Source organism: Trichoderma asperellum, chromosome 7 (assembly GCF_020647865.1).
Source record: "Trichoderma asperellum chromosome 7, complete sequence".
Taxonomy (NCBI): domain Eukaryota; kingdom Fungi; phylum Ascomycota; class Sordariomycetes; order Hypocreales; family Hypocreaceae; genus Trichoderma; species Trichoderma asperellum.
Genome location: NC_089421.1, coordinates 2,462,402 through 2,488,124, shown reverse-complemented (window position 1 = coordinate 2,488,124; position 25,723 = coordinate 2,462,402). Strand labels below are relative to the sequence as shown.

The following is a 25,723-nucleotide window of genomic DNA, read 5'->3' as shown; positions in this document are numbered from 1 at the left end:
ATGCCAAGAATGAGCTTCCTTAGCAATCGTTGGCCAAATTTTACTTCCAAAACAACACTAGATCTCGATGTTGAAGTCCAGTGCTTCATTTCTCAAAAGGCTCTATATCAGTCATATACTTTTCCATCTTGCAATGGATCTTTAACAAACATCCCACGGATGATTATTAATTCCAAACTACTTATTCGAAATCTTGATTTTTCGAATAATAATAAATGGAATAAGCAAAAACCATTTCACAATTCCTATTCGCATTCAGCGCCTGCAGGAAAACAGTGCATCATCAGAATGTATAAACTTGGATCAGAGCGAGACACCAATATGGATAGGACACCACAGAGAGATGAAAAGGCAGTTATCTTAGCCATTTGGCCGTTCATGAACGACTCGGCTCTAGATATTGAACAAGAAGGTGATACTGCCAAATATATAATAAATGCTAAAAGTCAAGAGTTGGGGGACAAGAATACAACCATAACGATAGCCTATACGCTGCATTTAGTTTCACTATCTGAGGCCGAGCACATACCGCCACCCAACCCCCCGATGCAAATTTTACAAAGGATCAGAAAAAGTTCTGAAACTTTATTTACAACTCCACTCTTTCTTAACGATGAGCATCTTGATTTTGCATTAAAAAGAAATTTAGAACATATAATATCTGTCTGTAGCATTCCTATCGGAGGTAGTGCTGAAGACACCATAAAGCCAACTGCAATCACATGTGGAGATATGAGCGGCCATAGAGTTGCAAACGAGGCAAGCTTGTAAGTTTAAATCGACTATCTAAAGCCACAATACCTTGACTTTGAAGCTGATGAATACAGCTCTGCTTTTCAATATTTGCTCTTGGCATTTGAACATCTCAATAAACAACTCAAATCAGACCATCCTTTTTGCACGATGCAGAATAGTTCATGCAATACTTTCAGCTGCCAGATGCGCTCCCGCATATGGAAAGTATGTCGAGGACATTTGAAGTGGATAACTGACCAGATGGAAACAACTGATGGTCTTATTGATTCTCACTATTGGGCTACTGGCCAACCAATACGAGCTACAGCTGATTCGCCATTGCCTAAGAAATCTCTCATGGAAACTCCATTCCATATCATTAAAACCGCAGAGTTTTGCCGAATAGCTAAAGACGAGAACACACGCAAAGAAATTGGAGCTAAACCGGAATTCAAACAGATCATAAAAAAATGGGTCGAGATACTTGATAAGGAGAACAAGCACGGCGTGTACGCATTCTCCCGCCCCAGGAAGGGAACTCCAATACATTCATTCTATTTCCCCGACCATGCCATGATTTGGTGGGCTGCCAGATCAGTGGAATACCTCGGTCTTGGCCAAGAGCTCTGGGTTAAAAAAAGCGTACACATCGCCCGCCACAAACCGCGTAGTATGAGCTACTTCTCAGATGAGATTCGGGCAAACATTACCAAAAGATTTACCACAGAGAATCCTGTCTTAAAAAAACGCATGATCGCGATGTCGCGCAGTCCCATTGAGACTAGATTTTTAATTCGAGAGAAAGAAGCGATAATCTTTCCCGCCATAGATCTCGGCTTGTTCAATAAGTCTCTGACACCGTTGCAGTCTAATGATTCACAAAAAATTGATGTCTGGACGAATACAGTGGATTGCCAAGCACATCACGAATATAATCAAGATAGTCAATGGGATCATCCACTTCAATTTGCGCTTGCGATAATCATGTCATCAACTGGTACCTGCATTAACTCAAAATCTACCACGGAGATGCTTCTCTATTCAAAGTCAATCCTACTTAACAGCTCCTCTCCCAATGGAATTTTTCCAGGGCAGTTGGGCGAAGACAAGGAGCCTGCTATCTTTAAGAAAGATATTATGCGGGATTCTTATTGGCACGCTACATTTGAAGTGCCATACATTTTATGGAAATATGTGGAAGTTCTATCAACTAATGACTTCGTGACTAGTGGCTCTTCGGACATTTCCGATGCCGATGTTTCTACACTGGCCACAGCCACACAACAAGCCGCCTATCTGACTTCTGCGGAGCTTAACCAAGCGTTAGAGAATATGTTTGAGCGTCTGAATGGTGCATTTTCCGTGCCTGGGATGTCTACTGTGAATGGAAAGATAGCTATGAAGAAAAGCGTCGCCTTCAAGAACGTTGACCATACTAATATTGTGGAGCTCCAAGACGAATGGATGTACAATGAGCCGACGTTTTTTAAATTTGAATATAATTTTCCGAAGGACAATGACCTGAAAAAAGTCGTCTGGGACGAACATTTAAGCGGCGCTGGCAAAATTATAGCAAATGTGGCTGCTCAGATTAAACAAGATACAGCGACCTTGGTTGAAGAAAATCAAACTATGGGCTATATTATCAACGTACCAAGACACCGTTCTATCAAAAAGTACGACACACTTCCCATAGATACCAATACTGATATGTACAAGCACGTTGGCTCCAAACGAACTCCTGAAAAAGCGAAAAAGAGACTTTTGCATTTTTGCAAAGCAGATCCAACGACCGCCTTGATCTGTTATCTTGCCTCATCTGAGAGGCCTGAAATTTCGTCTTTTTTTGATAGGCACGCAGCATATGATAAATTTTTCTTCGAAGATATCACACCCGGGACGAATAAATGGATAACTGAATTTCATCTGTCTTTTTATCGAATTGTTGACTATGGTATTCAGCCTAAAGTTACTGGTATACCTCCATTAGAGGAAATCGAGTACCCCAATCCCCACATAGGTGACAAGAGGCAAATCAGCAGATCTGTCATCAGTTTCAGATTCGATGGCGACTATTTTGACCGCTATTGGACGTGCCATTTTTTCGAATTTAGCTCGAAACAACTGCCTCAGTCAGCTTGGGAGAAACGCAAAGTGAATAATCAATTTAGCGATATCTCTAAAGTGAAAGCAAATCCTTGGCGGCAGCGGCGAATATTGGAGCTCATCTTAGTCAGCAATATGATGCAAGAAATACTGTGTTACTCACAAGAAATCGTCGAAGAGATCAAGAAAAGTATACAGAATAGCGCTCAAGGTAGCAACGTTAGTCAACAGGCACAGGCACCGGCACTTTTAGATACGCTCGATCTTTTTACGAGAGTGAACAATGAGAAGTTCGTTTCCACCAGCCGCTTATGGTACAAATTTCAGCATATCCTTCAAATTGTGGAAAATGATATCCAGGAGAATTTAGTCAAGATTGAACTTTGGAATGATCGAGAAAGAGCACGAGGACAGGACAAGCCTCGGTGGACTCAGAGCGATGAACGCGACTACCGACCTATCATATCTAAACTAAAGGCGAATAATGATCATATATACCACGAATTAAAGAGATGTCACGTCAACATGACTTCTTTCAATGCATCTCTTTCAAGGAATTTGGATAAAATGCGAGGCGACTTAGAGTTGCGTGGCGCAGATGATATTCGTTTGTTTACATATGTGACAGTCATCTTTGTTCCTGTTGGCTTTGCCACTGGCATATTTAGCATGAGTAGTGCGCCTCCAAGGGAAACGCTAATCAGCATGATCATTACCGCTATTGTTGCCTTGTTAGCTACTATCATTGCGTTGATCAATACTAAATTTTTGGATGCTAAAATCGTGGGTCCTATTCTATATAAGTCACGAGAAATAACCTATTCAACATTCGAAATTCTGTTTGATCCATGCATCTACTTCTACGGGCGCTACATATATTTTCCACTCTTTTATTTGCCAAAACAGCCAAATTTGAAACCGAATTTATCGCAGCAGAATACCGTTGGAGAGCTTTTTGATAGAAAAAAAGAAATCTCATCTTGGGAGAAGGCGCGTGAAAACTACCGAACCAAGAAAAATGTGTTAAAAATGGAGAAGGATAAACAAAAAGAGGGCGAGGAGATAAAAGAAGTAAAGAGAGAGATTATTGACGAGCACCCTAGAAATACTGCTGAGCGAATAAGAGTTTTGTTAAGACGCGGAAAGAAGACCACTGAGACGAACCCCGTGCCGTAAAACGCATAGTCCTAGCTAGTGTACTCTATGGAGATATATTGGGCAAATAAACCAAATTAATGGCCATTAAAAATCTGAAATAGATATCATAGAATCTATCATTAAATTATGAAGTGCTCAAAAATTGCGAATAAAGAAAAGTCTTACACAATATTTACTACATGCAGCCGAGATACAACCACGAGAGAGTAGCATCATATATATGTACAAGTATACTAGACCTCTATTTGCGCGCTGGTAGTGAGCCATACAGAAAAGCCAAGCCGCTAAGTTGTGAAAAGAGTCATTCTTCAGAAAGATAGGGTGAAAGAGGTCAATCGTGCTAGGATTTTTAAGCGAGACCATGTAGCTGTTATGATGAGTACATCAACTAGGTAGCGTCTATTTTGTTTTTGCTATATGAAAAATTCCGATCTACTTAGATCAAAAAAAAAAAAAAAAAAGACAAGAGCTCAAATATATAGATAGACTGTCGTCGTGACATTATGAGTTTCAAGAAGACTATCGACATATATGGTCTCAAAACTAAACACACTATTTTTAAAACAAACGTTCTATCCATTTCTCAGTCGTAATGTTCTATAAAGGCAGTATCATAGATGCTGTTCATGCTATTGTATTGGTACGCGTCACAGATGTTGATCCTGGAAATACAAATGTAATACTTATTAGTGAGCTGAAAAATAGGCACCTGTCGCAGAAGTCTATTGTTCGCACATCGGGTGCAACACTTTATCCCTTGCAGGAGAGCTGGCCTCTATAATTATTCTACGCGCTCGGCGATTGCCTTCTGAACTGCATACATGCTTTCCGGCCACCAAGTCCCATCTGTCCCTGTAGATTCTGGAGCCCAGCCTTGATTTTCTGCAAATGAGAGTATCCGGCCCAGTTCCCATTGTCCAATGCCACCAATCCACCACACACCATCTAAAAGCATAACGAGAACCAACCAGTGCGCAAAGATATTCATAGCCAGTCGTTGGGCTGCACTTAGTGGTACAACTTGGTCGAGAGAATTGGAATCAGTTTGCTTTACTGCCACAGGCATGTAATCTAGGGCTGATTGAACAAGCTGGAGATACTCAATTGGTACGTGATTAACATAAGCCATTATGGTTCGTCTCAGTAGTTTAGATGGCGTGGCGGATGTCACGGAAGCCAAATATTTCCGCAGCCATGGAGAGGCTTTGTCTAGTTTTCCAAAATGAGAGAAACCTAATGCAGCATGCGACGTGTGTGAGGTTTCTGGTCTTGGTTGGCCGGTAGAGAACACCGCCGCAAAAAGTTCTTCCAGAAGCTTAAGAGACGTAAGGCATGCTTGGAGATCGGAATTATGAATATTTTGATCGTGAATGCTTAAGTCGCTTTCTTCAATGCAGACGGCCTGCGCTCGTGCGTCGAGTTTCTCCAAAGCGGCGCTGTATGTAGCAGACACTATTGGGAGTAATAGCTGCTTCGTCTCCTCTGAAGGGCCGTCTTCAGGATAATAAACCTCATCGCCACGCAAGCTGGTTGAAGGTGAGGGATCATCTTTTTCCAAACTCGACGTTGGGCTCAACAACTCGTCTCCCACGTCACCGCATGTACTGTTTAATAACCCAAGGTACGCCACGGAAGCAGCACGTATTGACGTTATCCACTGTGACTGCATTGGTAACATATCGGTTGATAGTGTTTTCCCAGCTCGCTTCGCTTTTTTAGCTAGCAAGACTCGAATACAGTGGCCAGACAATGCATACATCACCATCAACGCAGCATTAGCCAAAACAGTATCACAGAGATCATCATAAATAGCTGCCTGTAGCTGGTGAAGTGATGTTGTGTGATGTTGATCTGCTAGGGCAAGCAGCCTTTGTATTTCCTCTAACCTCTCCAGAGGCGCTGGCGACTGCTTTAAAATATCGTAGCACTTACAAACTGCCGATAAAGCAAGTATGGAGCCCATTACAGGCCTGCTGCCAAAAGCAAGATTTGGAATCCCTATATGCAGAACGTATAGATCTTCTAAATCGAACGGGATGACGCGACTGGTATGTGTAATGTAGTGACTTAATAGCTCAAGCTCCTCAGAATTCAAAGCATGAGACACCGGTGGCCTCTCCGAAACTCCCGAAGCAAGATATGGTGATATGGGGGTGAAACCTGAAATGCTAGAACACGCATCGTCGGAGCGTGCTTCGAAGCTCCTTGGGCTGGCTTCAGTGAGACTTAAATATCCCAGAGCTGGGATTTCTGGTGCAAGCAAATCCGATTCAGGGCTGGTGTTTTTGGATTTTTGCCTGAAGCGCTCGTCTTGGAAAACATATTGGCACTCATGGTTCCGCTTCTTGCAACGTGTGCAAACAGGGAGCACTTCGTCGCACTGTTTAGGCGGTCAGCAGCCCAGTCGAGTGTCTTGACGTTGTATCGCAACCAACCTTCTTTCTTTGTTTCTTGCATCTTAAGCACCCTTTTCTGGATTTTTCATGTGAACGACGGTGTTTGTACTCTTTCGTGATATGTGTAAGAAGTGTAGGCATTTTCGCGATGATCTTTAAAACTCTGAGTTGACTCTTGGTTGTGATAGTGAGTCGAGTCAATTAGAACGGTTGCTTATTTAAAGGTTGTTTAAGAGTTGCGCTAAACGCAACCATGTCCCGCTAATTGAATTTGGAATTGGCGTGTATTTGGAATACCAATAAGGCTGTGCTTGGGCCTATCCAAGAGCAAGCCGCTTAGTCCTGTTTAGACTTTGGGGCTGAGCTTAGGAAGGAAGGCCTGTAAAGTCCGAAACCCGATAGATCAGTTATTGAACAACACTGGGGGTAGAGTAGATTCCCGCGGACAGGAAGCAAATAGCAAAGACGCGTAATGGCATCCATGGATTCAGGATTTGAGAAAGAGAGCCACAAGACCTGCCCGCTCCAGTTGCTTCGCTGTAATACTTGGCGCATGCTCGTAACTAAGTTTAACTGCAGTGCTGAGTTGCCAAATGTTGAAAGCCTTTGCTAGAGATGCGCAAGTTTGCACTGACGAAATCTCTGTATGGAATCGAGAACCCAATAATTCTGAAACCATTATCTGTATTTTGGCAAAGTATCGACCGCTAATTGCTAACTTTTGCAAAGAATCGAAACTATAACGAATATTAGCACTCTGGGTAGCCTTTATTGAGGACGCCACTTCGAATGTAACTCGCCGCGCAATAACTTGCCAAGGGATTAGGCATACCTCGGCAAGAACAGCCGTAGCCTAATCCAGATTGCCGCTCTACTGAGATTGAGCTTGATGCAGGTCATCTTTGCATCGCCGTCAGCGTAAGCAGCATATCCTTCTGGAACCATCTCGGCGAAGACTGGACCAGGCATAGTAACACATGACTTGAGCGGTGAGGATGACCAAGCTATGGGCTGTTGCGAATGCTTACTATAGCTCCAAGGATTTAATTGTTTCGAACACTCATCGGGTATTTTCGTTGTAGTCGGGTGATGATTATACTGAGGAGCGCAGGATGCGTTGTATAGCCAACCGCCCTTTCACCCCTTTTTGCAAATCTAGTAATTATCATCGAACCATATGGAGAAAGCAGGTACCTGTCGGTAGCATTGTGCTGACCGGAATATATTGTATAGAGAAATAGTCAGTTGCGTAGTTAGAAACTGATATTTGTGTATCTGAGGCTCGTAGCTGATCTGTTGCATTCTGACAAGATATACGTCGCTTGGTTTTTCAGTTCATTTTCTGCCGTTGTCAATTGTAACCCAGTCAAATTTCCGAGAGCTTCTTGGGAATGGCGTTCTCAGCTATAATGACAGCAGTTTGGGTAGCCGTTTATTGAGCTTTTCCTCTAGATTATCTAGATTGAGGTTCCAGCGGCGCCGTTTAAGTATTTCGAAACTTCACATGCTACACATTTTGATCTCCGCGAATAACATGGATAAATGTTCAAATTTTCGTCGAAAGTTTAGCTTGATAAGTCCTTAACATTTGTGGATGGCCGTCGTAGGCCCGACTGCCGCCTCGTTAGATACGCTCGCTGTCCTCATCCACAGCGTATTTATATGCAATCTTAAGAAGTTTGCTATAACATAACTTTTCATTATAGTGCAATGGCATGGTTATATGCCACATTATCTACGTGCATTCCGTTGTTAGACACGGGAAAGTTTGGTTTACAGTTTGCGATGTCGTTCACAAAATACGCAACTTATTTGAGCAGATTTCTTCGATGATTCTTAGTGAAAATTTCATTCACAAGACTAAGACTTCCTATTTGTCTAGCGTATATGCAAATAATCTCCTTCATCTTAGACATAGACAGGCAAGCAATTGTTGATATATCATTTAACTGCAGAGATATAGTGAATTCCAAATACTGCCATTTCTCAATTCCAAATATTCCCTGTCCGAGTAGTTGCAGCTTCATAATTCTTAAGAAACGAATTGTTTAACAGCATCGAAATGGGTACGAGGTCAAGTCATCATATGCGTGACGACAGCGCCGGCATCCAGGGAGCGTATTCCTTCAGGCGTATGCCCCACAGCGTATTCGCTTAATCCTACAGACTTACACTTAACCTGTGTCAAAATCAACATTAAATACTTCTAGAATGATTTACACAATCTATCTTAACTGTAACTGGCTTAATCAAAGCGCTGAGTCTGAGAGAGCCACACAGGATTTTGCACAGCTTTACGCACAGCCGGGCTGCTTTTAAATACCCCACCAGCTGGATACGCTCTACCGATTTCCAACTAACGAGCCCCTATTGGCTGCCCCTGAATAGAGCTTGTTGCTACTCCAGACTTCTTACTCCGTACTTGCGGCCTCAATACGTCTCTTCAAGCTAACCCAAATTGGAAAATGAGAAGAGGCAAGTATATGAGCTTCGAGTTGTATAAGAACGCCACGATTTACGATTTGAAAGTAAGCAATAAAGAAAGTAGATCTACTATCCATAACAAGCACACCGAAAAGCCAGCATAATACTTGACTAATCAACATGCGAAGCTTGTTTTTCATCACGATTCTGAGCAGCTTAGCCACGGGGTTTGGGCTGCCCAACTTTCCCGTAAAGGGTCATGAATGGATTCCAGCAGGGCCGAAAGATAGTGAGTTATAAAAACGCCAATTACATCTTATATCCGCGAAAACTAATAGAACAAAATAGGTCGATCTCCTTGCCCCGGCCTGAATGTCCTTGCCAACCACGGCTACCTTCCACGCTCAGGGAAGAATATTGATTTGCCAACGCTCCACAGCGCTTTCGAAGATGCATACAACTACGCTCCTGGCACTTTTGATGATGTCTTTGGGCTAGTTCAAACTTTCAAGCTCACGACCACGGGAAACATTTCGACGTTCAATCTCGCCGATCTAGCAAAGCATGATTACATCGAATTTGATGGATCGTTATCGCGAAATGACTTCTACTTTGGAGATAACTTGCACTTTGATCCCAAGATTTGGGCAACCATGGCCAAACGGATGGCTTTGAACGAGGTCACGCGTGACCCAATGTCCAAGTATGTCACTGTGGAATCAGCGGCCAAAGCAAGGGCTGCGCGCGTTGCAGACGCGATGAAGGTCAACCCGACCTTCAATGCCTCATCAACCGAGATGATGGGCAGCCCCGGAACGACGGCTCTATGGTTAACCACATTGTGGGACGATTCTGTAGGAGCTGCCCCCAAGGAATGGGTCAAGTCATTCTTTGGTAAGTCGACCTGCTGGCTAATTGTGAATATTGTCTGGTAGAACTGCGCTGACAACTTAACAGAATGGGAGCGTCTCCCTTATACTAAGCCTAAAAAGCAGAAGACTGGTGAAGATATTGGCAACATGTTGGCAAAGGTTCAAGCCGTGAAAGTCTAAGTACAAACAATCAGCGTGCATTGGATTCTTCGTAATAGCATGCTTGGTAGCTAGGGTCCAGTGAGAAGTTGTTGCCGTTGTTCCACTTGTTGCTTTGTAATCGTATCTACCTAAGCGTCAATAGATATTGGTATTTGGAAGAGCAAGAACCAGCTTTCAACTAAGTACCAAATAATTAGAATAGATAAGAATTACACTCACAAGGCTTTCAACCATTTAATAAATGAATATAGAAATGCTCAGGCTAATTCGTATTATTGTTCACAGTTGGCGATCTTCATATACAAATATTTGAGACCCATCTCCAATAATTGTGATGTCAACATAGCAGCTATCTTCTAAGTGGGTACGCTGAAACTAGCCAAAAGAACCACTGTTATAACGAAAGAGGGATTAGAGGCCAGAGGTTAAGAAAGTGGTCAGTAAGCATCTTGATTGATGGTCACTCTTAGCTCAGCCTGTTACCAGCGTATCGGATCCACCATGACTGATAACTGCCTAGTCAAGATCTCTTAAACTATCTCTCTATTGGGATTGAATTTGCGGAGAAACAAAAATCGTCAATTGCACTGCTAGTAAATCACTGTTTCTAGGCTTTTAAAAGGTGGAATACTGTTAAATGAATCAAGACAAATGTCTCATTGAATTATATCTCAGTAGTTAATCTAAATAATATATAGATAAATATTGAATAACTTGTCTTTCAACGATTGAATACAGTAACTAGTCAATAACATTTTAATTTTCGTTCAATTATTCGTTTATCCAAGAAAACCTTGCTGAATGTTATGATGGCGTTAGCCATGAGAAATCTAACTGAATACTACCCATCATTATCTTGAAGGCGCTCGGCAATAGTCACGATGTGACTTGGGCAACTATAGTCCGTGTCTAGAAAAGAAATCGAACATGAGTTGGAAACCTGCCGTAGCGTTATTGTGAAGTGGCAGCGCATGCCCAGTATTCGGTTGGAGGGCGACCTCAATAGCGGCAGCATTGGGGTACGTCTGATTCAACATGGTCACATTGGCCAAACCACGGCAATCTCCTCGGCAAATATAAAAGTCAAACTCCGGCAGCAAGAACTGCACAGGAGCCTTAAAAGATGGGCCGGGATTTCCAATCAGTGAGAAGGCAGAGGCGAACTCTCCGATGGGGACGGGCTGCTTGAGGCTAATTCCGTAGTCGAGCAACTCTGGTGTGAACGCGGTCTTGGGGTTACCTCCGAAGAAGATATTCTGGATACCATCTCTCTGGCATACAACGTAGCCACTTGGACGGTCAAAGGGGGGAGATCCTGTAGCAGCATATTCGACGCTGAACGATGTTGAACCCGCACTGCCGAGGTTCTCAGTCACTAGATATCCCGTGATGATAGCACCGTCACTGAGAGGGCCGTATCTGGCAATGAATGCAGAGGTGAGGAAAGATCCAAAACTGTGTCCAATGTGAACGACTTTTTGTGGAGTGGCCAACGACGTGAACAAAGAATTGGTGGGCTGTGCATGGCCCGCAAATTCATACAGGGTGCCATTACGGGCCATCAAAGTCAATTGGCGAAGAATCTCCAGTTCCAGAGGAGCTTGGACAACGGTGTATGCATCCGGGTGATCAGATTCGCCGACTCCCAAGCGGTCGTATGTGAGGATCGAGTATCCCGCTTTAAGTGCTGCCTCCACATAGGAGTGGTTCTCCGGCTTGTACTTTGAGTCCCAGTATCTGGAATCGTAGTGCACTCCGTGAGTAGCAATCTGCAAGGTATTTTTCGTAGAGTGCTGAGCAGAATTAGGAATGCATAACTTCGCATGAATGTTGAAGGTTGCAGAAGTTGTAGTGTTCTTGATGATGTTTCCGGGGCCATGTATGGTAGTTCGAGTGGCGTCAAAGATTGCCCAAGACACCGCTTCGATATCATTGTCTACCTTTGGTATGTCATAGACTGCAGTTGCTGCAGTGATGGGCAATGGAATATTCAGCTGTTTGCAGTATCCATGAGGCCTCGATTCGAGAATTGTGTTCGTCGAGGCAGATATGCCAGGGAGAAGCATTAGGGTGCTTAGTAGGAGCATGGACGCCATTGTCAGCTAAGAGAGTCGAAAAGAGCCGCCAGCGAGTTTGAAGTTGTTTGGTAATAATTGAGTGTAATTCAGAGGCGGTCCCAAACTTATACCAAGTGAATGCTGCTTATTTGCAAGTAAATGAGAGAAAGAATGGCAGGGAAAAGGAACGAATAAATAGAGAATGAAATGGGCTATGGTATTCTAGAAGCCGTCCAAAATACGCTTGTTCTCAACTCAATTGAAGCTTAATTCCAAATGACGTTTTAGTGCCGGTGCGGCAATACGCCCACGCTATACGCCCCATAATACGCTGTAAGCCATACGCCATACGACTTGTAATGCGCTAGATCCCACAACACAGCCTCAGCCCTGCTGACGGAAAAAGCTGAGTTGGAAAAGAATCAGTCTTCCTCTGCAGCTAGGGAAGCAGCAATAAAAATTGGAGATGTACAATTAGCCATCAAATGACACGCGGAGACGATCCAGTTGCAAATTCGACTCAGCCACCTTAACACACGTTGGCTTTCATTATGGATCCGTGGAAGAAGCGTATTAATTCGACATATAGTAATAGTTATCGAACTATCTGAAAGTTCTTCTATCAACGGATTATTCCCCGACCAACTCGACAACCTCAAAGGAGAAGCAAACTTTAGACCGAGCATAATGACATTTAGCTATTGGCACTTCAATATTTGATTGTCATATGCCATTATGTATATCCCCACGTGGAATGGGTTAATGTGGCCGGTGTGCGCGCTACCTTAGCTTCTTCACCGCTAAGTCCTTCTATAAAAGACACCATATCAATAAAAAGAGACTTCTGGGGGGAACAGTTGTACCTGAGTAAATACAACTTGATCTGGCTCAATTTTCTTAGAGAATGCTTAGTTAAAAGGTCAATAGGGCTTGCTTCATTGCACCAGCTGGATATGGGTAGAGTTCCGGATATGAGCTTCGGATATATACAAGTCCTTAATAAAAGATAGATCTGGATTAACAGTAGTTAAGTGTGGCTCACGGTTGTGAAAGCAGCTAAAATCTCGGCAGGTACAAGTAAGAGTAGGACAGTAGTGGCCCTGGGAACGTCGCTACTGCTCCCAGTGAAGCTATGCTTATGGGATTGAGTTTGATCTCGAATTCTTTCATCAGAGTGATTGGTTCGTGAATTGAGCACTACAGACCTCAAATTTTGAGGGAATTAGCAAAGTAAACACGTCATACTTACCTCCAGGGTATTAGATAGTCTATCTATGATATTGAGCGATGACCTTATAAGCAGTAATTCGTTCAGCCCTTTCTTTTACTAATATTTACATGGGTAGTGGCACATGTCTTTTCTTAAACTATCATTAGGCAGTTCTCAATGAGAGTGTAGCGATGAGCAATATTCCAATTGAATGTATCTATCTTGGTAACATAAGCATTAATAGACATGGCAGTGGTGGCTCTGCATACAACGTTATCACGCGGACCCTTGTACTACACACCTGACGAACAACATTCCCTTGTGCTCTCTTCGTACTACATACGTGCAGCTTAAATAACTAAGTCATCGGCAAATATCGTATCAAATTCACAACTGCCAAGTTCCACCATTCACAACGTCCACAACTGGACAGACAAACACTCAGATAGTCCCCGCCACAACCGCACTTTTTTTTATGCATTTATGCTGCGGTTGCCAGTGGTACATTTTTATCGCCTGTAGGCGTCACCGTCACCCAAACAGTGCCACAGCCAGTATGGCAAGTCGGGCAGGGAGCCAACACCGTCGGCATAGGGGTTGGACAATAAAGCGGCCTCGTAACTGTTTTGAGTATTATACAGTCAGGTTGAGGACCACAGTGCAGTGTCATAGCAGGACAGCTATGCTGAATAGTGTGAGTTGGGCAGCCCGCAGGGTAGGGTTCAGCCGGGATCGGAAAGGGGTCAATCGCGATGGGGGGATCAATCCCAATGGGGCCAATCGGGAAGGGAGTCGGAGTGGGCAAGGGTGTAATCGGGATAACGATGCCCATGCAGCTAAAGCAGTTAGATGCCGTCCAAAGGGATAGACATAAGCGTGTGCTACTTACAGGCTTGCATGGAGAAATGCCGCTGTAGCTTGCTTGAACATCATGGTGGATAATATGGCAGATCAGAATCAGCAAGTTGTGAGTTTGAGTTAATGGCGCTACAAAAAACGGTTTGGTGGTGAGAGATGCTCCCTTTAAATATGCAAACGAGGCTCATAGAACGATGCATGTTTCTCCAATATCCGCTATACCTCAGCCGCAAAAGTTCCAACGTGGCGAACCTCACATCTGCCCGGACAGGTGAGACAAGACTCCATTCCATAGCCAACCAATGGTCAAACCCCCTGCATAGACCGTAACATACCGAGTTATCCGGCGCTGACCATTGAAGGACCAAGAAATAAATTAAGACAACGTTTTTTACTTCTAAGTATAGCATCACCCGGTCAAATCTCGCAACCCTGCCTACATCATTTGGGATTCTTTCAGATATACCTATCCTGAGTGGTTTTAAAACGTCATTCTTACCTACAAAATGTTCTCTCAGGTATGTTTCAACCCTCCTCAATTTACGTTCTAGATCAACTAGAACCGGATGATAGAGGTCCGTGGCCACCACTTCAAGCACCCTTTGTCTGCGAGAGATTTGGACCAGTATATTTGCGTAACCAGTCTTCTATGTATAAGAATAAGAGTGCATATGTAAACAGTCTTTCCATTACATAATGGTATCTAAAGCTTGAAGGTTCGCTTTTCTGGCCTGGACTTCTCAGCCAAGATGCGTTCGTCACCGCCTAGTCTAGCATCCATCAGCTATTTTTAAGTCGATAGTGAAAGGAATCATTGCATATCTTTATTGATTACTGTTCTAATTAGTAAGAAAACAGATGGAAGAAATTCAAGTCACAGCACATCAAATCATTCTCGACCACTTTCATTGAAATACTTACACAATCAAATGATTCCCATTTCGCCTCTCTACAACGTATCTATGTATAATTCAGAAAGATTTAAGTAAATCTCACTCTAGAACTCAGAATCCGTAATTAACCATGCTATTTCGCTAATCTTCAAAAAAACTGATGCACTTCTTTTGTCGCTTGCGCGTACAGCGTGCTAAAATTGTATTAAAAGTCATGTTGGGAGGCGTTGAAAGAAGCGCCGTAAATGCGACATTAAATGGTAAGATAAACAGGGGGGTATCGATCGTCTACGCTTATAGTTTGGAACGAACAACCTCAAGGCGATACTTTACGTCTTTGAGCGCTTTATTCGTTGGCTTCCAGTCGTCAAATTGTTTTAGCAGCTCCTCCGTTTCAGCACTAAGCTGCGTTTTGACAAAATCCTCTTCCAAAAGACCACGCATGATCCATGGCAAGACATAGGGATTCGATGATGCTAGAGGTGTTGTGTCTCGCTTTGGAATCTCACAAGGCGTGGGTTGTGCCGTGCTAGTCGTCTCTAAAGCATGCATGATGGCGAGGTCATATACGGCTGCGTCGTAATACAAGCGTGAGTGGCCTTCGCCAGAGTAGAGTGACCCGGCAAGAGCAACGGAGAGTTCACGAATAAGGCCGTGATCTGATATGCCCAGATTGCGAAGTTTGAGCGCGAATCCAATTAGATGGGAAATGAAATCTGGAGCATGCACCCGACCATCGATGAAGACGGCACGGTAGATGTAAGGGTGGTTTGCAGGCGAGTATACAGCGGACTATAAACGTGTTAGCTATTCCTATCACATAGTTAGCAAAAAAAGGACGCGATCCTACCTCCATGGGAACGACCTGGTCATCGATACTGCCCACAAACGTAACACGAGCTCCATAATCGACTACCCGTTTAAGGCAGGCTTCGAACCTTTTTGAGTTGGCGCTGTGAGGGTCTCCAAACTCCCACAGCTCTGCTACTGAACCCATAAGGATGCTAGATTTGTAGTCTGGAAAAGGGCCAAGGGCAACGCCAGCCATGGCACAGACGCCAACTCTGGTGTCTGTTAGCACGCCCAGGTCAATCAGCTTCTCCAACAGCATGATGCTGACTGGCACTCCTTGGGAGTGGCAGGCAATGATGACTAGATCGGCCTGGCGAATCTGCTCAATCCAGTTTAGTAGGAGCTTCCACAGGTTTGCTACTCTATCGTTAATTCTGCCTTCTCCTTCGAGGGCAACTTTCTCAATTTCGCACTTGGGGCTGCCATGATTATCGGTCCATCTGCGAATAGCCTCGGCACATAGATTTGCAAATCGCAGAGAGGTTCCTGTGGGCTGGCCTATCATAGGACGTAAGTATGTCGCAGGAAAGAAACCATGAACTCCAATAGCAATTGCCTTGCGGATCTTTGGGGTGTCTTTGACTCGGAAGACATGATTTGGAGGTTGCTGCGAGGTTCGTAACACGAGATTCGTAATTTGTCGCAGGATAGACGGATTCTCCTTCATCTGGTATGTGCTAGAAAACGACGGGAGTAACACATTGGGCGGTTCTTTTACGGCCAACTCGCTCTCAGGAGCCGCTTTCGTTGAAGGCGCCTGTTTCTTCTTCTTGGAGTCGGTCCTGGCTAGTGATTTTGAAGCGGGCAGCTCTTGTTCGGCGCCTGCATTTGTAGAACAGGTGGCAAAGCTCCGTTCTACAGGAGCTGATTTTGTACTGTCTGCGGATGGTGGCCGCTGAATATCAAGATCCATCGATATGGGCCGTATACGTTTGCTCCTACGCCACGACAATACGCCTGCTGGTGGCTCCGGTGCCAACGTAGTATCTTTTGGATCTTTGGCCGGCGCATCCGAAATAGTTCTTTCCGCCATGGGCGCTGGCTGGACCTCTGATCCTTCACCGATGACCGCAATTTGCCCTGATTCTGGTAGTGGCGTCTTCTCCTTACTTTTCGAGGGCTCTCTGGACCAGAAAGCCCAGGTGGAGCCGGCCTTGGGGGGAGGGCTCTGTGCCGGCGGCGCTTCAGGCGGAGGGACATCTTTTGTTGGCACATCTTCGGCCTTGGCTGCTGACTCTTCTTCGATCTTTGACTTTTTGCTTGAGGATCGCGATACGGTAGCAGCTGAGCCTTTTGAGGGTTCATTCTTGAGCGGGGTCATTTTGCCTGATGGAGCTGTTGATTTTGCGGCGGTTTCGTGTTTCGAAGATGCTTCTGTGTCTTGACCTGCCGGTTGTTCTTTGGATGCGTCTGGCTCAACCGCTGAAGCTGCTTTCGCTTCTGGTTGAGGAGTGCCATACCAAAAGCCAAACCAAGAGGTCGTCTTTGGACCATCTGTAGCACTCTCGGCAGATGGAGGCTCCGAAGCGGGCGCTTGCTCAGGTGGTGCCGATTCAGCTGGCTCGACAGCTTTGATGGGCTCGGAAGCTTGTTCTTCTTCTTTTTTTATCGTTTGGGGATTTGGTGCAGGTTGAGCAGGAGGTTCGGCAGGTGGAGCTCTAGCCCACCAGCCGAACCACCCTGCTGTGGCCGCTTGTCCCTGTGAAGCATCTGGAGCATCGGCTGTTTGTGCACCTTCGCCTGTAGAAACCTCCAGCCCAGGTTGGGGCTCCTGAGAGGGCTGGGGCTCCGGGGTTTGCTGCTGCTCACTAGCCGGCTTTGCTTTAGGAATCGGGGGCATTTCCGGAGCAGGTCCCGAAGCCCTAAGATCTTTCCCTCCGGTATGTAAAGGATCTGCTGGCTTGTTCTCTTCTGTTTTCTTGTTGGTAGATGAACTGCGCGACTTGGACGAAAATGATGCAGGCGGCGCAGCTGAGTCGGTGCTATCGGGGATATGCGTGTCGTCTTCGCTTCGCTTCGTGTCAAATCGAGAGAAATCGGGCGCGTTCCTGGATCTAACAGTGTCTCCCAAAATGTTCTCCCGAGCGATCGACGTAGAGGCTGTGGCCTTTGCGGGCTTCGCCCACGTTGCGTACCAGCTGTTGGTTTTCCGAACCTGTTGCGCTCGGTCAGAATCTGTCCATCCAGATCCAGGGGTCCACGCCTCGATGGTAGATGATGAGAAATGGAGATTTTTTTTTTTACCTCTTTTACCCGAAGTGACGCATCCGAAGGCTTGTGATCGCTACTGGATCCAGGCTGTGGAGGCCTTTTCTGGTCGCTAGCTTGCTGCGCCGAGGCAGATGACGCCAATGACAGTGACGTCTCGGGCGACAGAGCCGTGGTTGGCAAGCTCGACGAGCTCAGAGTGGCAGGATTGGGGCGTTGCCTCTTTCGAGGAGGCATCACGAACGCAATAAGGATAAAAAGGAGGCCATAGAATGGATGAGGAAAGGGAAAAGGACACGCAGTTTGGATTTTGATGACGGAAGGTTGAGCAGGCAGGCAGGCTGCTGGAAGGTTCAGCTGTAATTGATGGTACCTCGGACGCTACTCTGTTCGGCGGACTCCGTAATAATGATGGATGACGATGCCTGGAGCGCCACAGCGCGTCTTCGGGTGCTCCAATAGCGGCTTGGGCGCTTCTCTCCCCTAAAGCGGCCAAGGAGGCCTTCTGTCAGCAAGTGACATGTGCTATAGCCCCCCAACACAGGCCCCTTCGTTGGGTTGTGGCTTGACTGGCACGAGCGGGTCTGGTTCAATTGCTAGACCCACTCTGTTTTCCTTATCGCGACGCTACTCTTATCGGTGTCCCGCCAGAAAAAAAAATCGAGATTGAAGTCGAAGCTGTGCAGGTCATTTTTTGAAGCCAAAGTCGTCCATGCTAAAGGCTACGAGATTGCCTTTGCATCTTGCGGCTGACAACCACAATGAGCACCCTTAAGCGGAAGGATGCCCCTGGAGGCAATCCTCCTCCCAAGTCGGCTAAAAACTTCAAAGAAGCTCGACCGACAAAAAAAGAAGCATCAGCAAAGGATGCGAAGCCAGCTGCCAAGGCGCATCGCAAATCAGACGCCGCCACAGAAGAGCGCTCAAAGGCCCCAATCATCTCCGTCTTGAAAGATGATGAGCCCGTGTTTCCCCGTGGAGGCGGAAGCGTCCTCACGCCTCTCGAACAGAAGAAGATCCAGATGGAAGCCAAAGCCGACGCCATTCGGGAAGAGGAATTCGAGACGAGCGCTAAGCCTCAGAAGAAGAAGGTGAAGAAGTCTGCGGCCAAGGGTGATAAGAAGATGGAGAAGAAGGCAGATGAGGACACCATTAAGATTGAGAGCTTGAACTTCAAGGTACGGCTTCTGCGCAGACAATTGATGCAAATTGGACATCTGAACTAACGGACATTGCAGAGACTGGTCAAGGGCTCTCTAGTCCTCGGACAGGTGACGAAAATCAATAAACTCAATCTTGAAATTTCATTACCGAACAACCTCACCGGACATGCATCGATTGTCACTATTTCAGAGCAATTGACGAGCAGACTTGAAGGCGGCGCCGACAAGGAGAGCGACAGTGACGAAGAGGAGTCATCTGACGAGAGCGATATCAGCTTACAATCCATTTTCAAGGTCGGACAGTATCTGCGAGCTTATGTGGTCTCAACATCGGATAGCACTGCTAGCGGAAAGGGAAAGAAAAAGATTGAACTCTCTCTGCGACCCAGCGAGACCAACACTGGACTAGAAAAAGACGATGTTGTGCCTAACAGCACCGTCATGGCCTCGGTGGTCAGCGTCGAGGATCGCGGTTGCGTCATGGATCTCGGAATACCAGCCTTGAATGGTTTCCTCCCCAACAGCGAAATCGATCCCCTCATTGACCACGAGAGGCTCCAGCCAGGCGCCGTCTTCCTCTGCCAGGTCACGGGCAAGGGCTCTGCCAAGACAGTGCAGCTTTCCTTGATGCAAGACAAGCTCGGAAGCACCAAGGCTTTCCCTGCCGATGCCACCACTATCAACACTTTCCTCCCCGGTACACTCGTCAATATCCTGGTGTCAGAAAATGAGGGCAGAGGCCTGGGTGGAAAGATTATGGGCGCAGTGGATGCTACTGCTGACTTGATCCACTCCGGCGTTGGTCCAAACGACACTGACCTCAAGGCCAAGTACAAGGTCGGATCCAAGGTTAAGGCGAGAATCATTTGCAACTTTCCAACGGCCAAGGAGCCGAAGCTGGGCATCTCACTGTTGCCTCACATCATGTCTCTGACAAGGAAACGCCAGGATTCTACAAATGAGCAGCGGCTGCCCATCGAAGTGATGCCCATCTCCTCTTTTGTCGAAAAATGCACTGTTCGCCATGTCGAAGATAACATTGGCCTCTTCGTTGATACCGGGATCGCTGGTCTGGGCGGATTTGTTCACATCTCTCGAGTCAAAGATGGAAAAGTCGAAGCCCTCTACGAAACAAGTGGACCTTACAAGGTTGGATCCGTCCACCGCGGCCGAATCGTTGGATACAATGAGATGGATGGCCTTTTCAGCATCACCTTTGCGAAAAGCATTCTTGACCAGCAGTACATCCGTCTTGAAGACATTCCCATCGGCTCAGTGATCAACGGCGAAATTGAGAAGCTGATCATCAAGGAGCAGGGTGTTACCGGGCTCATCGTCAAGGTTGCAGAGGGCATCACTGGATTTGTTCCCGAGAACCACTTGTCTGATATCCGGCTCCAGAACCCTGAAAAGAAGTTCCGCGTCGGAATGAAGGTCAAGGCTCGCGTTCTTTCTACTAACTCCCTTAAGAGGCAAATGCGTCTTACTCTCAAGAAGACACTGGTGAATTCAGAGGCTCCTACTATCAAATCTTACGACGAAGTCAGCATCGGGATGCAAACTCTTGGTACCATTGTCAAGGTTCAACAGAACGGAGCCCACGTTCAATTCTACGGCAGCCTCAAGGGATTCCTTCCTGTATCAGAGATGAGCGAAGCCTATATCCGTGACCCCATGGAGCACTTCCGCGCTGGACAAGTCCTTAGCGTACACGCTCTTGAGGTCGATCCCGAAGCGAGAAGATTTATTGTGTCTTGCAAAGACCCGAGCGCCTTTGGATTGGAGAAACAGACGGCTTTGAAGAACTTGAAGCTGGGAGATATTGTATCCGCCAAGGTTACCCAGAAGACGGAGGATCAAATATTTGTAGAGCTTGTTGGCAGCCAGCTGAAGGCCATCCTACCAGTGGGCCACCTTACTGACAAATCTACGTCAAAGAACCAATATGCTTGGAAACGAATCTCTACTGGACAGACTCTGTCTGACCTCGTGGTTCTTGAGAAGAACGAGAATCGCCGGGCCATCACTCTCACCCAGAAGCCTAGCTTGGTCAAGGCTTCGCAAGAAAACAGCCTCCTCAAGAGCTTCAACGACGCTAAAGTTGGTGCTATTGTTCAGGGTTTTGTGAGAAACATTACCGTCACAGCTGTGTTCGTTCAGTTTGCTGGAAGTCTCAACGCGTTGCTACCGAGAGGAAGACTGCCAGCCGATGTTCAGGCACAGCCCGACTTTGGTATGCGCAAGAACGAATCCATCGAAGTGAAAATCGTTGCCACAATTCCCGAGTTGAAGCGTATTTTGGTTGCACCCGCTGACGCTCCTCTGGTTATTGAGAATGATAGCAACAAGAGCAAGTCTTCTAAGGCTCCGGCCCCAGAGGATGGCCTCTCATTTGGCAGCACAGCAAAGGTCAGAATTACGTCGGTCAAAGACACTCAGTTGAACGTTCAGCTCGTCGACAGCGAAATTCAAGGCCGTCTTGATGTTTCTCAGATCTTCGATAAGTGGGAGGATATTCTCGATCCAAAGGATCCCCTTGGCAAATTCAGCAAGACGCAGATTCTCCGTGTCAAAATTATGGGTGTCCACGATGCCAAAGACCACCGATACTTGCCATTTTCCCACAGATCTGCCCACTCGGTTTTGGAACTTACTTCTAAGCCTAGCGATCTCAGTAATGAGGAGCCCAAACCAATCACTTTTGAGGATCTGAAAGTCGGTGGTAACCATATTGCTTTTGTTAACAACGTAACATCCCAATATCTCTGGGTCAACCTTTCCCCCAACGTCCGAGGCCGCATTTCCATCATGGAAGCGTCAGACGACTTGTCTCTGTTGAACGACCTAGAGGCCAATTTCCCGGTCGGCTCGGCCATTAAAGTCAGAGTCACATCGGTCGATGCCAAAAACAAGCGTCTCGACCTCTCTGCTCGATCACCTAATGCCTCTGAGGCCATCACCTGGGCTTCATTGAAGCAAAACATGACCCTGCCCGGAAAAATTACCAAGGTCAACGAACGACAAGTTCTAGTGAAACTCAGCGAAAACGTCTCTGGCCCTGTCCATCTGCCCGATATGGTTGATGATTACGGCACTGTTGACACTCTGAAATACAAGAAGGGCGATATCGTTCGTGTTTCGATTGTTGATGTCGACGCCAGCAACAAGCGAATCCGTCTCTCCATGCGACCCTCTCGAATCATGAGCTCGACCCTTCCTGTTGCGGACAAGGAAATTAGCAAGTTTACGCAGCTTTCCACTGGTGATATTGTACGAGGATTCGTCAAGAATGTCGCCGACAAGGGTGTCTTTGTCTTGCTGGGAGGTCAAGTCACCGGTTTTGTTAAAATTTCAAACCTTTCTGATCGATTCTTGAAGGAATGGAAAGACAGCTTCCAGATTGATCAACTAGTAAAGGGCCGAGTTATCTCCCTTGATGCCGCGACAAACCAACTTGAGCTCAGCTTGAAGTCTTCTGTGGTTGATGAGGATTACAAGCCTCCGGTAGGTTACAACGATATCAAGGAGGGCCAAATTGTCACTGGTGTTGTCCGCAAGGTTGAAGAGTTTGGTGCCTTTATTGTCATCGACAACTCAGCCAACGTCAGTGGTCTGTGTCACCGAACCCAGATGGCCGATAACGCCGTTAAGGACGCCACCAAGTTGTACAAGGAGGGAGATAAGGTGAAGGCCAGAGTATTGGAGGTCGATCCTACAAAGAGGAGAATCAGCTTTGGTCTCAAGCCATCCTTCTTCGAGGACGAGGATACTGACATGGAGTCTGATGCTGGTGCAGCACTCGATGATGAGGATGAAGATGAGGACGATGATGGTGAGGGCATGGAGTTGGATGAGGAGGCTTTACTCAAGATTCTTGGTACTGATAACCAAGGCGACTCTTCAGATGATGACGAGGAGGAGGAGGAGGAGGCAGAGGAGGAAGCGGAGAATGATAGCGACGAAGAGATGGAGGACGCTACCACCAAGAAGACTGGCGGTCTCGGCGGAGGCAAAAAGTCAGCGTGGTCGACGAATCCGTTCGATGACGCTGGCTCAGAATCAGATGACGGTTCTCAGGCTGAAAATGCCGACAAGAAGAAGAAGCGGAAGAAGAAGGCCGAGGCCCAGGTTGACCGAACAGCTGAGCTCGATGCTCATGGCCCCCAGACATCTAGCGACTACGAGCGTCTGCTTTTGGGTCAACCTGATTCATCAGAGCTGTGGATTGCGTACATGGCGTTCCAGATGCAGGTCAGCGAGCTGCCAAAGGCACGTGAAGTGGCCGAGCGAGCCATCAAGAGCATCAACATTCGCGAGGAGACTGAGAAGCTCAACGTCTGGGTTGCTTATCTTAACTTGGAGGTTGCGTACGGCAGCAAGCACACGGTTGAGGATGTATTCAAGCGAGCTTGCCAGTACAATGATGAGCAAGAGGTTTACGAGCGACTGGCTAGTATCTACATCCAGTCAGAGAAGCTCAAGGTAAGGACTTCCGCTTTTACCATTACTTTGAGAATATATACTAATTTCTACAATAGGAAGCGGATGAGCTTTTCGAAGCCATGCTCAAGAAGTTTGGCGCCAAGGCACCCAGTGTCTGGACCAACTACGCACACTTCCTGCACGTCACCAAGAACGAGCCAGCCCGTGCCCGAGCTCTGCTGCCGAGGGCCACTCAGCAGCTTGACAGTCACAACGGTCAGAACATGGTCAGCCGGTTCGCGGCCCTCGAGTTCCGATCACCCAACGGAGAGCCCGAGCGCGGTCGAACCATGTTTGAGGGTCTCCTCGCCGCCTTCCCCAAGAAGGGCGATATTTGGAACCAGCTGCTGGATCTTGAAATCGGTATTGCCAGCTCCAGTGCCGATCATACCGCCGTGAGAGACGTATTCGAGAGGAGAACGAGAGTCAAGGGTCTCAAGCCCCAGCAGGCGGAGAAGTGGTTCCGCAGATGGGCCGCCTGGGAAGAGAAGCTCGACTCCAAGGGCAAGGATAAGGTGATGGCCAAGGCGCAAGAGTGGGCGTCTGGATTCAAGGCCAAGAAGGAGGCCGAGGCTGCCGCGGCAGCTGAGGATGAGGAGATGGAGGAGTAGAGGAGAGGCGTGTAGAAAAAAACAAATAATGTGCGGATAATGTAAAAATGGACGGCCCGTTTAGATAGGCTGGGCGTTGGTAAATATTAGTAAAAATGCATACACTTTTTTCTGTTTATGTTTCTTGGCTCCTGAATCAGACGATTTCGGATGTCGGAGTGGATTTGCTGTAGCGGCAGTTCGGCGGGTAAGAACGTTTGACGTGGCAAAAGCGTAAGTTTATCTGGAACATTATCAAATCACAGGGAACCAGAATCATATACATTGGAACTAATTCTAGTCTGATTCATATCACCAGGGACCTTCTGCATGCGAGTTTCATCTTGCCAATGTTGATGGATCAAATGGCGATTGGCGGGCCGTCGGCCGACAGCACCGAGGCCTCTATGCCGAAGCTCCGTGCTAGTTGACGGACTATCGGGCACCCGCTATTACGAACTGAGTGGCTAGAATTCCAGCTCGTCAAAATGTAAGATATTGAGCGGTTCATGTGTATATAGACAAAATCATTCTTGACTCTGGTGTGCGTGTCCAGTGTTCACGGTGAGTAATCCAGAAAGGAGGCTCTTCCGGGGTAGTCAGAGCTTCCCGCTCCCAGGCTGCTTACATGCACTACCTATGCATGTATCTGCCCAGGCTAGTTGTAAGCAAGATAATATTTATTGCGGTGCGATACGACGTCATGCAGATCAAGCTACGACGTATTCATCAACTCATCTCCAGGCATACGTCCATAACCAAAGATCCAGCACCATGCCAGTATCGAGATAACCGCTGGAGAACTATGCAACGAGGATAATGGGCTAAAAAGACTTGGCTTTTGGGCGGCACTCATGCACTCTAGGCGATAGCACAAGTGTCACGCTGCTGGGGCCTTTGGCTTGCCAATTAGGGTTCGTACACGGCTGGCTATTCGCTGGAAGATGGCTCGGAGGGGTGGGGGAGACGACTGGATGTATCCATCGGGCCGCTGTGGTGTTTCAGAGCATGATTGCATCAGGAATTGAGAGATAACGTGATGGGTGTTTGGGGGTTCGGAATGATGTTGAGATGTCTAAGGTGTGTGTCATGTCTGTGGGTGGTGGCAACCGATGCGCTTTGATCTTTGAATCTGGCTGGTTTGACTCGTCGTGTAACAGTGGCATAACATCTTATTGGCCATCTCTCATGTTAGCAATTACAGGCTATTGCAGTACTAGTTCATCAAAGCACCAGATGTATCAAACTGGTATCCATGCTATATTGCTACTACACGATGAAGAAGGAAACCAAACACTTTGTCTGTTGTAACTTGAAGTCATCACAGCAAATACCCGTCGACTCCTCATCGGCCAGTGTCGCCATATGAATTGCGGGTGACGCATTTAGAGCTGGCACCCAATCTGGGCCGACGATTAGCGGTACATGCGGCATACTTTGGCCGGCACCGACGGGCCGCTGGGCTGCACAGCGCCGGCCGGTGTATTCTCCGGGTACACTCGCTCGCAGGCGCAGAGCAGAAAGAGTGGAAACTTGGTAAATCCGGCTGTCGTCAAG

General features: G+C 46.6%; 7 protein-coding genes across 7 annotated transcripts; 3 read left to right on the top strand and 4 right to left on the bottom strand.

The window, feature by feature from the left end:
- Window positions 1-1,719: 1,719 nt before the first annotated feature.
- TrAFT101_011533 (uncharacterized protein) lies at window positions 1,720-4,017 on the top strand (the record flags this gene model as incomplete). Its single annotated transcript, XM_066129288.1, has 1 exon — window positions 1,720-4,017. One exon carries the CDS (start codon window positions 1,720-1,722, stop codon window positions 4,015-4,017), a length of 2,298 nt encoding a protein of 765 aa, XP_065985420.1.
- A 678-nt stretch (window positions 4,018-4,695) lies between these two features.
- TrAFT101_011532 (uncharacterized protein) lies at window positions 4,696-6,638 on the bottom strand. Its single transcript, XM_024900819.2, has 2 exons — window positions 6,435-6,638; window positions 4,696-6,379 (listed from the first exon to the last, which is right to left on the bottom strand). The coding sequence occupies exons 1-2, from the start codon at window positions 6,534-6,536 to the stop codon at window positions 4,781-4,783; spliced, it is 1,701 nt and encodes a 566-aa protein (XP_024758039.2). The 5' UTR covers window positions 6,537-6,638; the 3' UTR covers window positions 4,696-4,780.
- A 2,361-nt stretch (window positions 6,639-8,999) lies between these two features.
- Window positions 9,000-9,871, top strand: TrAFT101_011531 (uncharacterized protein; the record flags this gene model as incomplete). Its single annotated transcript, XM_024904276.1, has 3 exons — window positions 9,000-9,108; window positions 9,168-9,713; window positions 9,777-9,871. The coding sequence occupies 3 exons, from the start codon at window positions 9,000-9,002 to the stop codon at window positions 9,869-9,871; spliced, it is 750 nt and encodes a 249-aa protein (XP_024758040.1).
- Window positions 9,872-10,749: 878 nt separating this feature from the next.
- On the bottom strand, window positions 10,750-11,949 carry TrAFT101_011530 (uncharacterized protein; the record flags this gene model as incomplete). Its single annotated transcript, XM_024910120.2, has 1 exon — window positions 10,750-11,949. The coding sequence occupies one exon, from the start codon at window positions 11,947-11,949 to the stop codon at window positions 10,750-10,752; it is 1,200 nt and encodes a 399-aa protein (XP_024758041.2).
- Window positions 11,950-13,344: 1,395 nt separating this feature from the next.
- TrAFT101_011529 (uncharacterized protein) lies at window positions 13,345-14,273 on the bottom strand. The gene is made up of 2 exons (XM_024906944.2): window positions 14,010-14,273; window positions 13,345-13,956 (listed from the first exon to the last, which is right to left on the bottom strand). Exons 1-2 carry the CDS (start codon window positions 14,051-14,053, stop codon window positions 13,602-13,604), a joined length of 399 nt encoding a protein of 132 aa, XP_024758042.1. The 5' UTR covers window positions 14,054-14,273; the 3' UTR covers window positions 13,345-13,601.
- Window positions 14,274-14,644: 371 nt separating this feature from the next.
- Window positions 14,645-18,354, bottom strand: TrAFT101_011528 (uncharacterized protein). Its single transcript, XM_024902054.2, has 3 exons — window positions 17,968-18,354; window positions 15,722-17,878; window positions 14,645-15,663 (listed from the first exon to the last, which is right to left on the bottom strand). Exons 1-3 carry the CDS (start codon window positions 18,166-18,168, stop codon window positions 15,166-15,168), a joined length of 2,856 nt encoding a protein of 951 aa, XP_024758043.2. The 5' UTR covers window positions 18,169-18,354; the 3' UTR covers window positions 14,645-15,165.
- Window positions 18,355-18,627: 273 nt separating this feature from the next.
- TrAFT101_011527 (uncharacterized protein) lies at window positions 18,628-24,287 on the top strand. The gene is made up of 3 exons (XM_024900741.2): window positions 18,628-19,109; window positions 19,170-23,576; window positions 23,633-24,287. The coding sequence occupies exons 1-3, from the start codon at window positions 18,693-18,695 to the stop codon at window positions 24,185-24,187; spliced, it is 5,379 nt and encodes a 1,792-aa protein (XP_024758044.1). The 5' UTR covers window positions 18,628-18,692; the 3' UTR covers window positions 24,188-24,287.
- The last annotated feature ends 1,436 nt before the right edge of the window (window positions 24,288-25,723 follow it).

Coding starts and splice junctions, on each gene's coding strand:
- TrAFT101_011532 (XM_024900819.2), bottom strand. CDS start 6,536: ATGCCTACACTTCTTACACATATCACGAAAGAGTACAAACACCGTCGT. Junction 6,380..6,434: donor GCAAGAAACAAAGAAAGAAG/GTTGGTTGCGAT, acceptor CCGCCTAAACAG/TGCGACGAAGTGCTCCCTGT.
- TrAFT101_011529 (XM_024906944.2), bottom strand. CDS start 14,053: ATGATGTTCAAGCAAGCTACAGCGGCATTTCTCCATGCAAGCCT. Junction 13,957..14,009: donor GCATTTCTCCATGCAAGCCT/GTAAGTAGCACA, acceptor TAACTGCTTTAG/CTGCATGGGCATCGTTATCC.
- TrAFT101_011527 (XM_024900741.2), top strand. CDS start 18,693: ATGAGCACCCTTAAGCGGAAGGATGCCCCTGGAGGCAATCCTCCTCCC. Junction 19,110..19,169: donor TTGAGAGCTTGAACTTCAAG/GTACGGCTTCTG, acceptor CGGACATTGCAG/AGACTGGTCAAGGGCTCTCT. Junction 23,577..23,632: donor TCCAGTCAGAGAAGCTCAAG/GTAAGGACTTCC, acceptor TTTCTACAATAG/GAAGCGGATGAGCTTTTCGA.
- TrAFT101_011528 (XM_024902054.2), bottom strand. CDS start 18,168: ATGCCTCCTCGAAAGAGGCAACGCCCCAATCCTGCCACTCTGAGCTCG. Junction 17,879..17,967: donor CGTCACTTCGGGTAAAAGAG/GTAAAAAAAAAA, acceptor CGAGCGCAACAG/GTTCGGAAAACCAACAGCTG. Junction 15,664..15,721: donor ACCAGGTCGTTCCCATGGAG/GTAGGATCGCGT, acceptor ACACGTTTATAG/TCCGCTGTATACTCGCCTGC.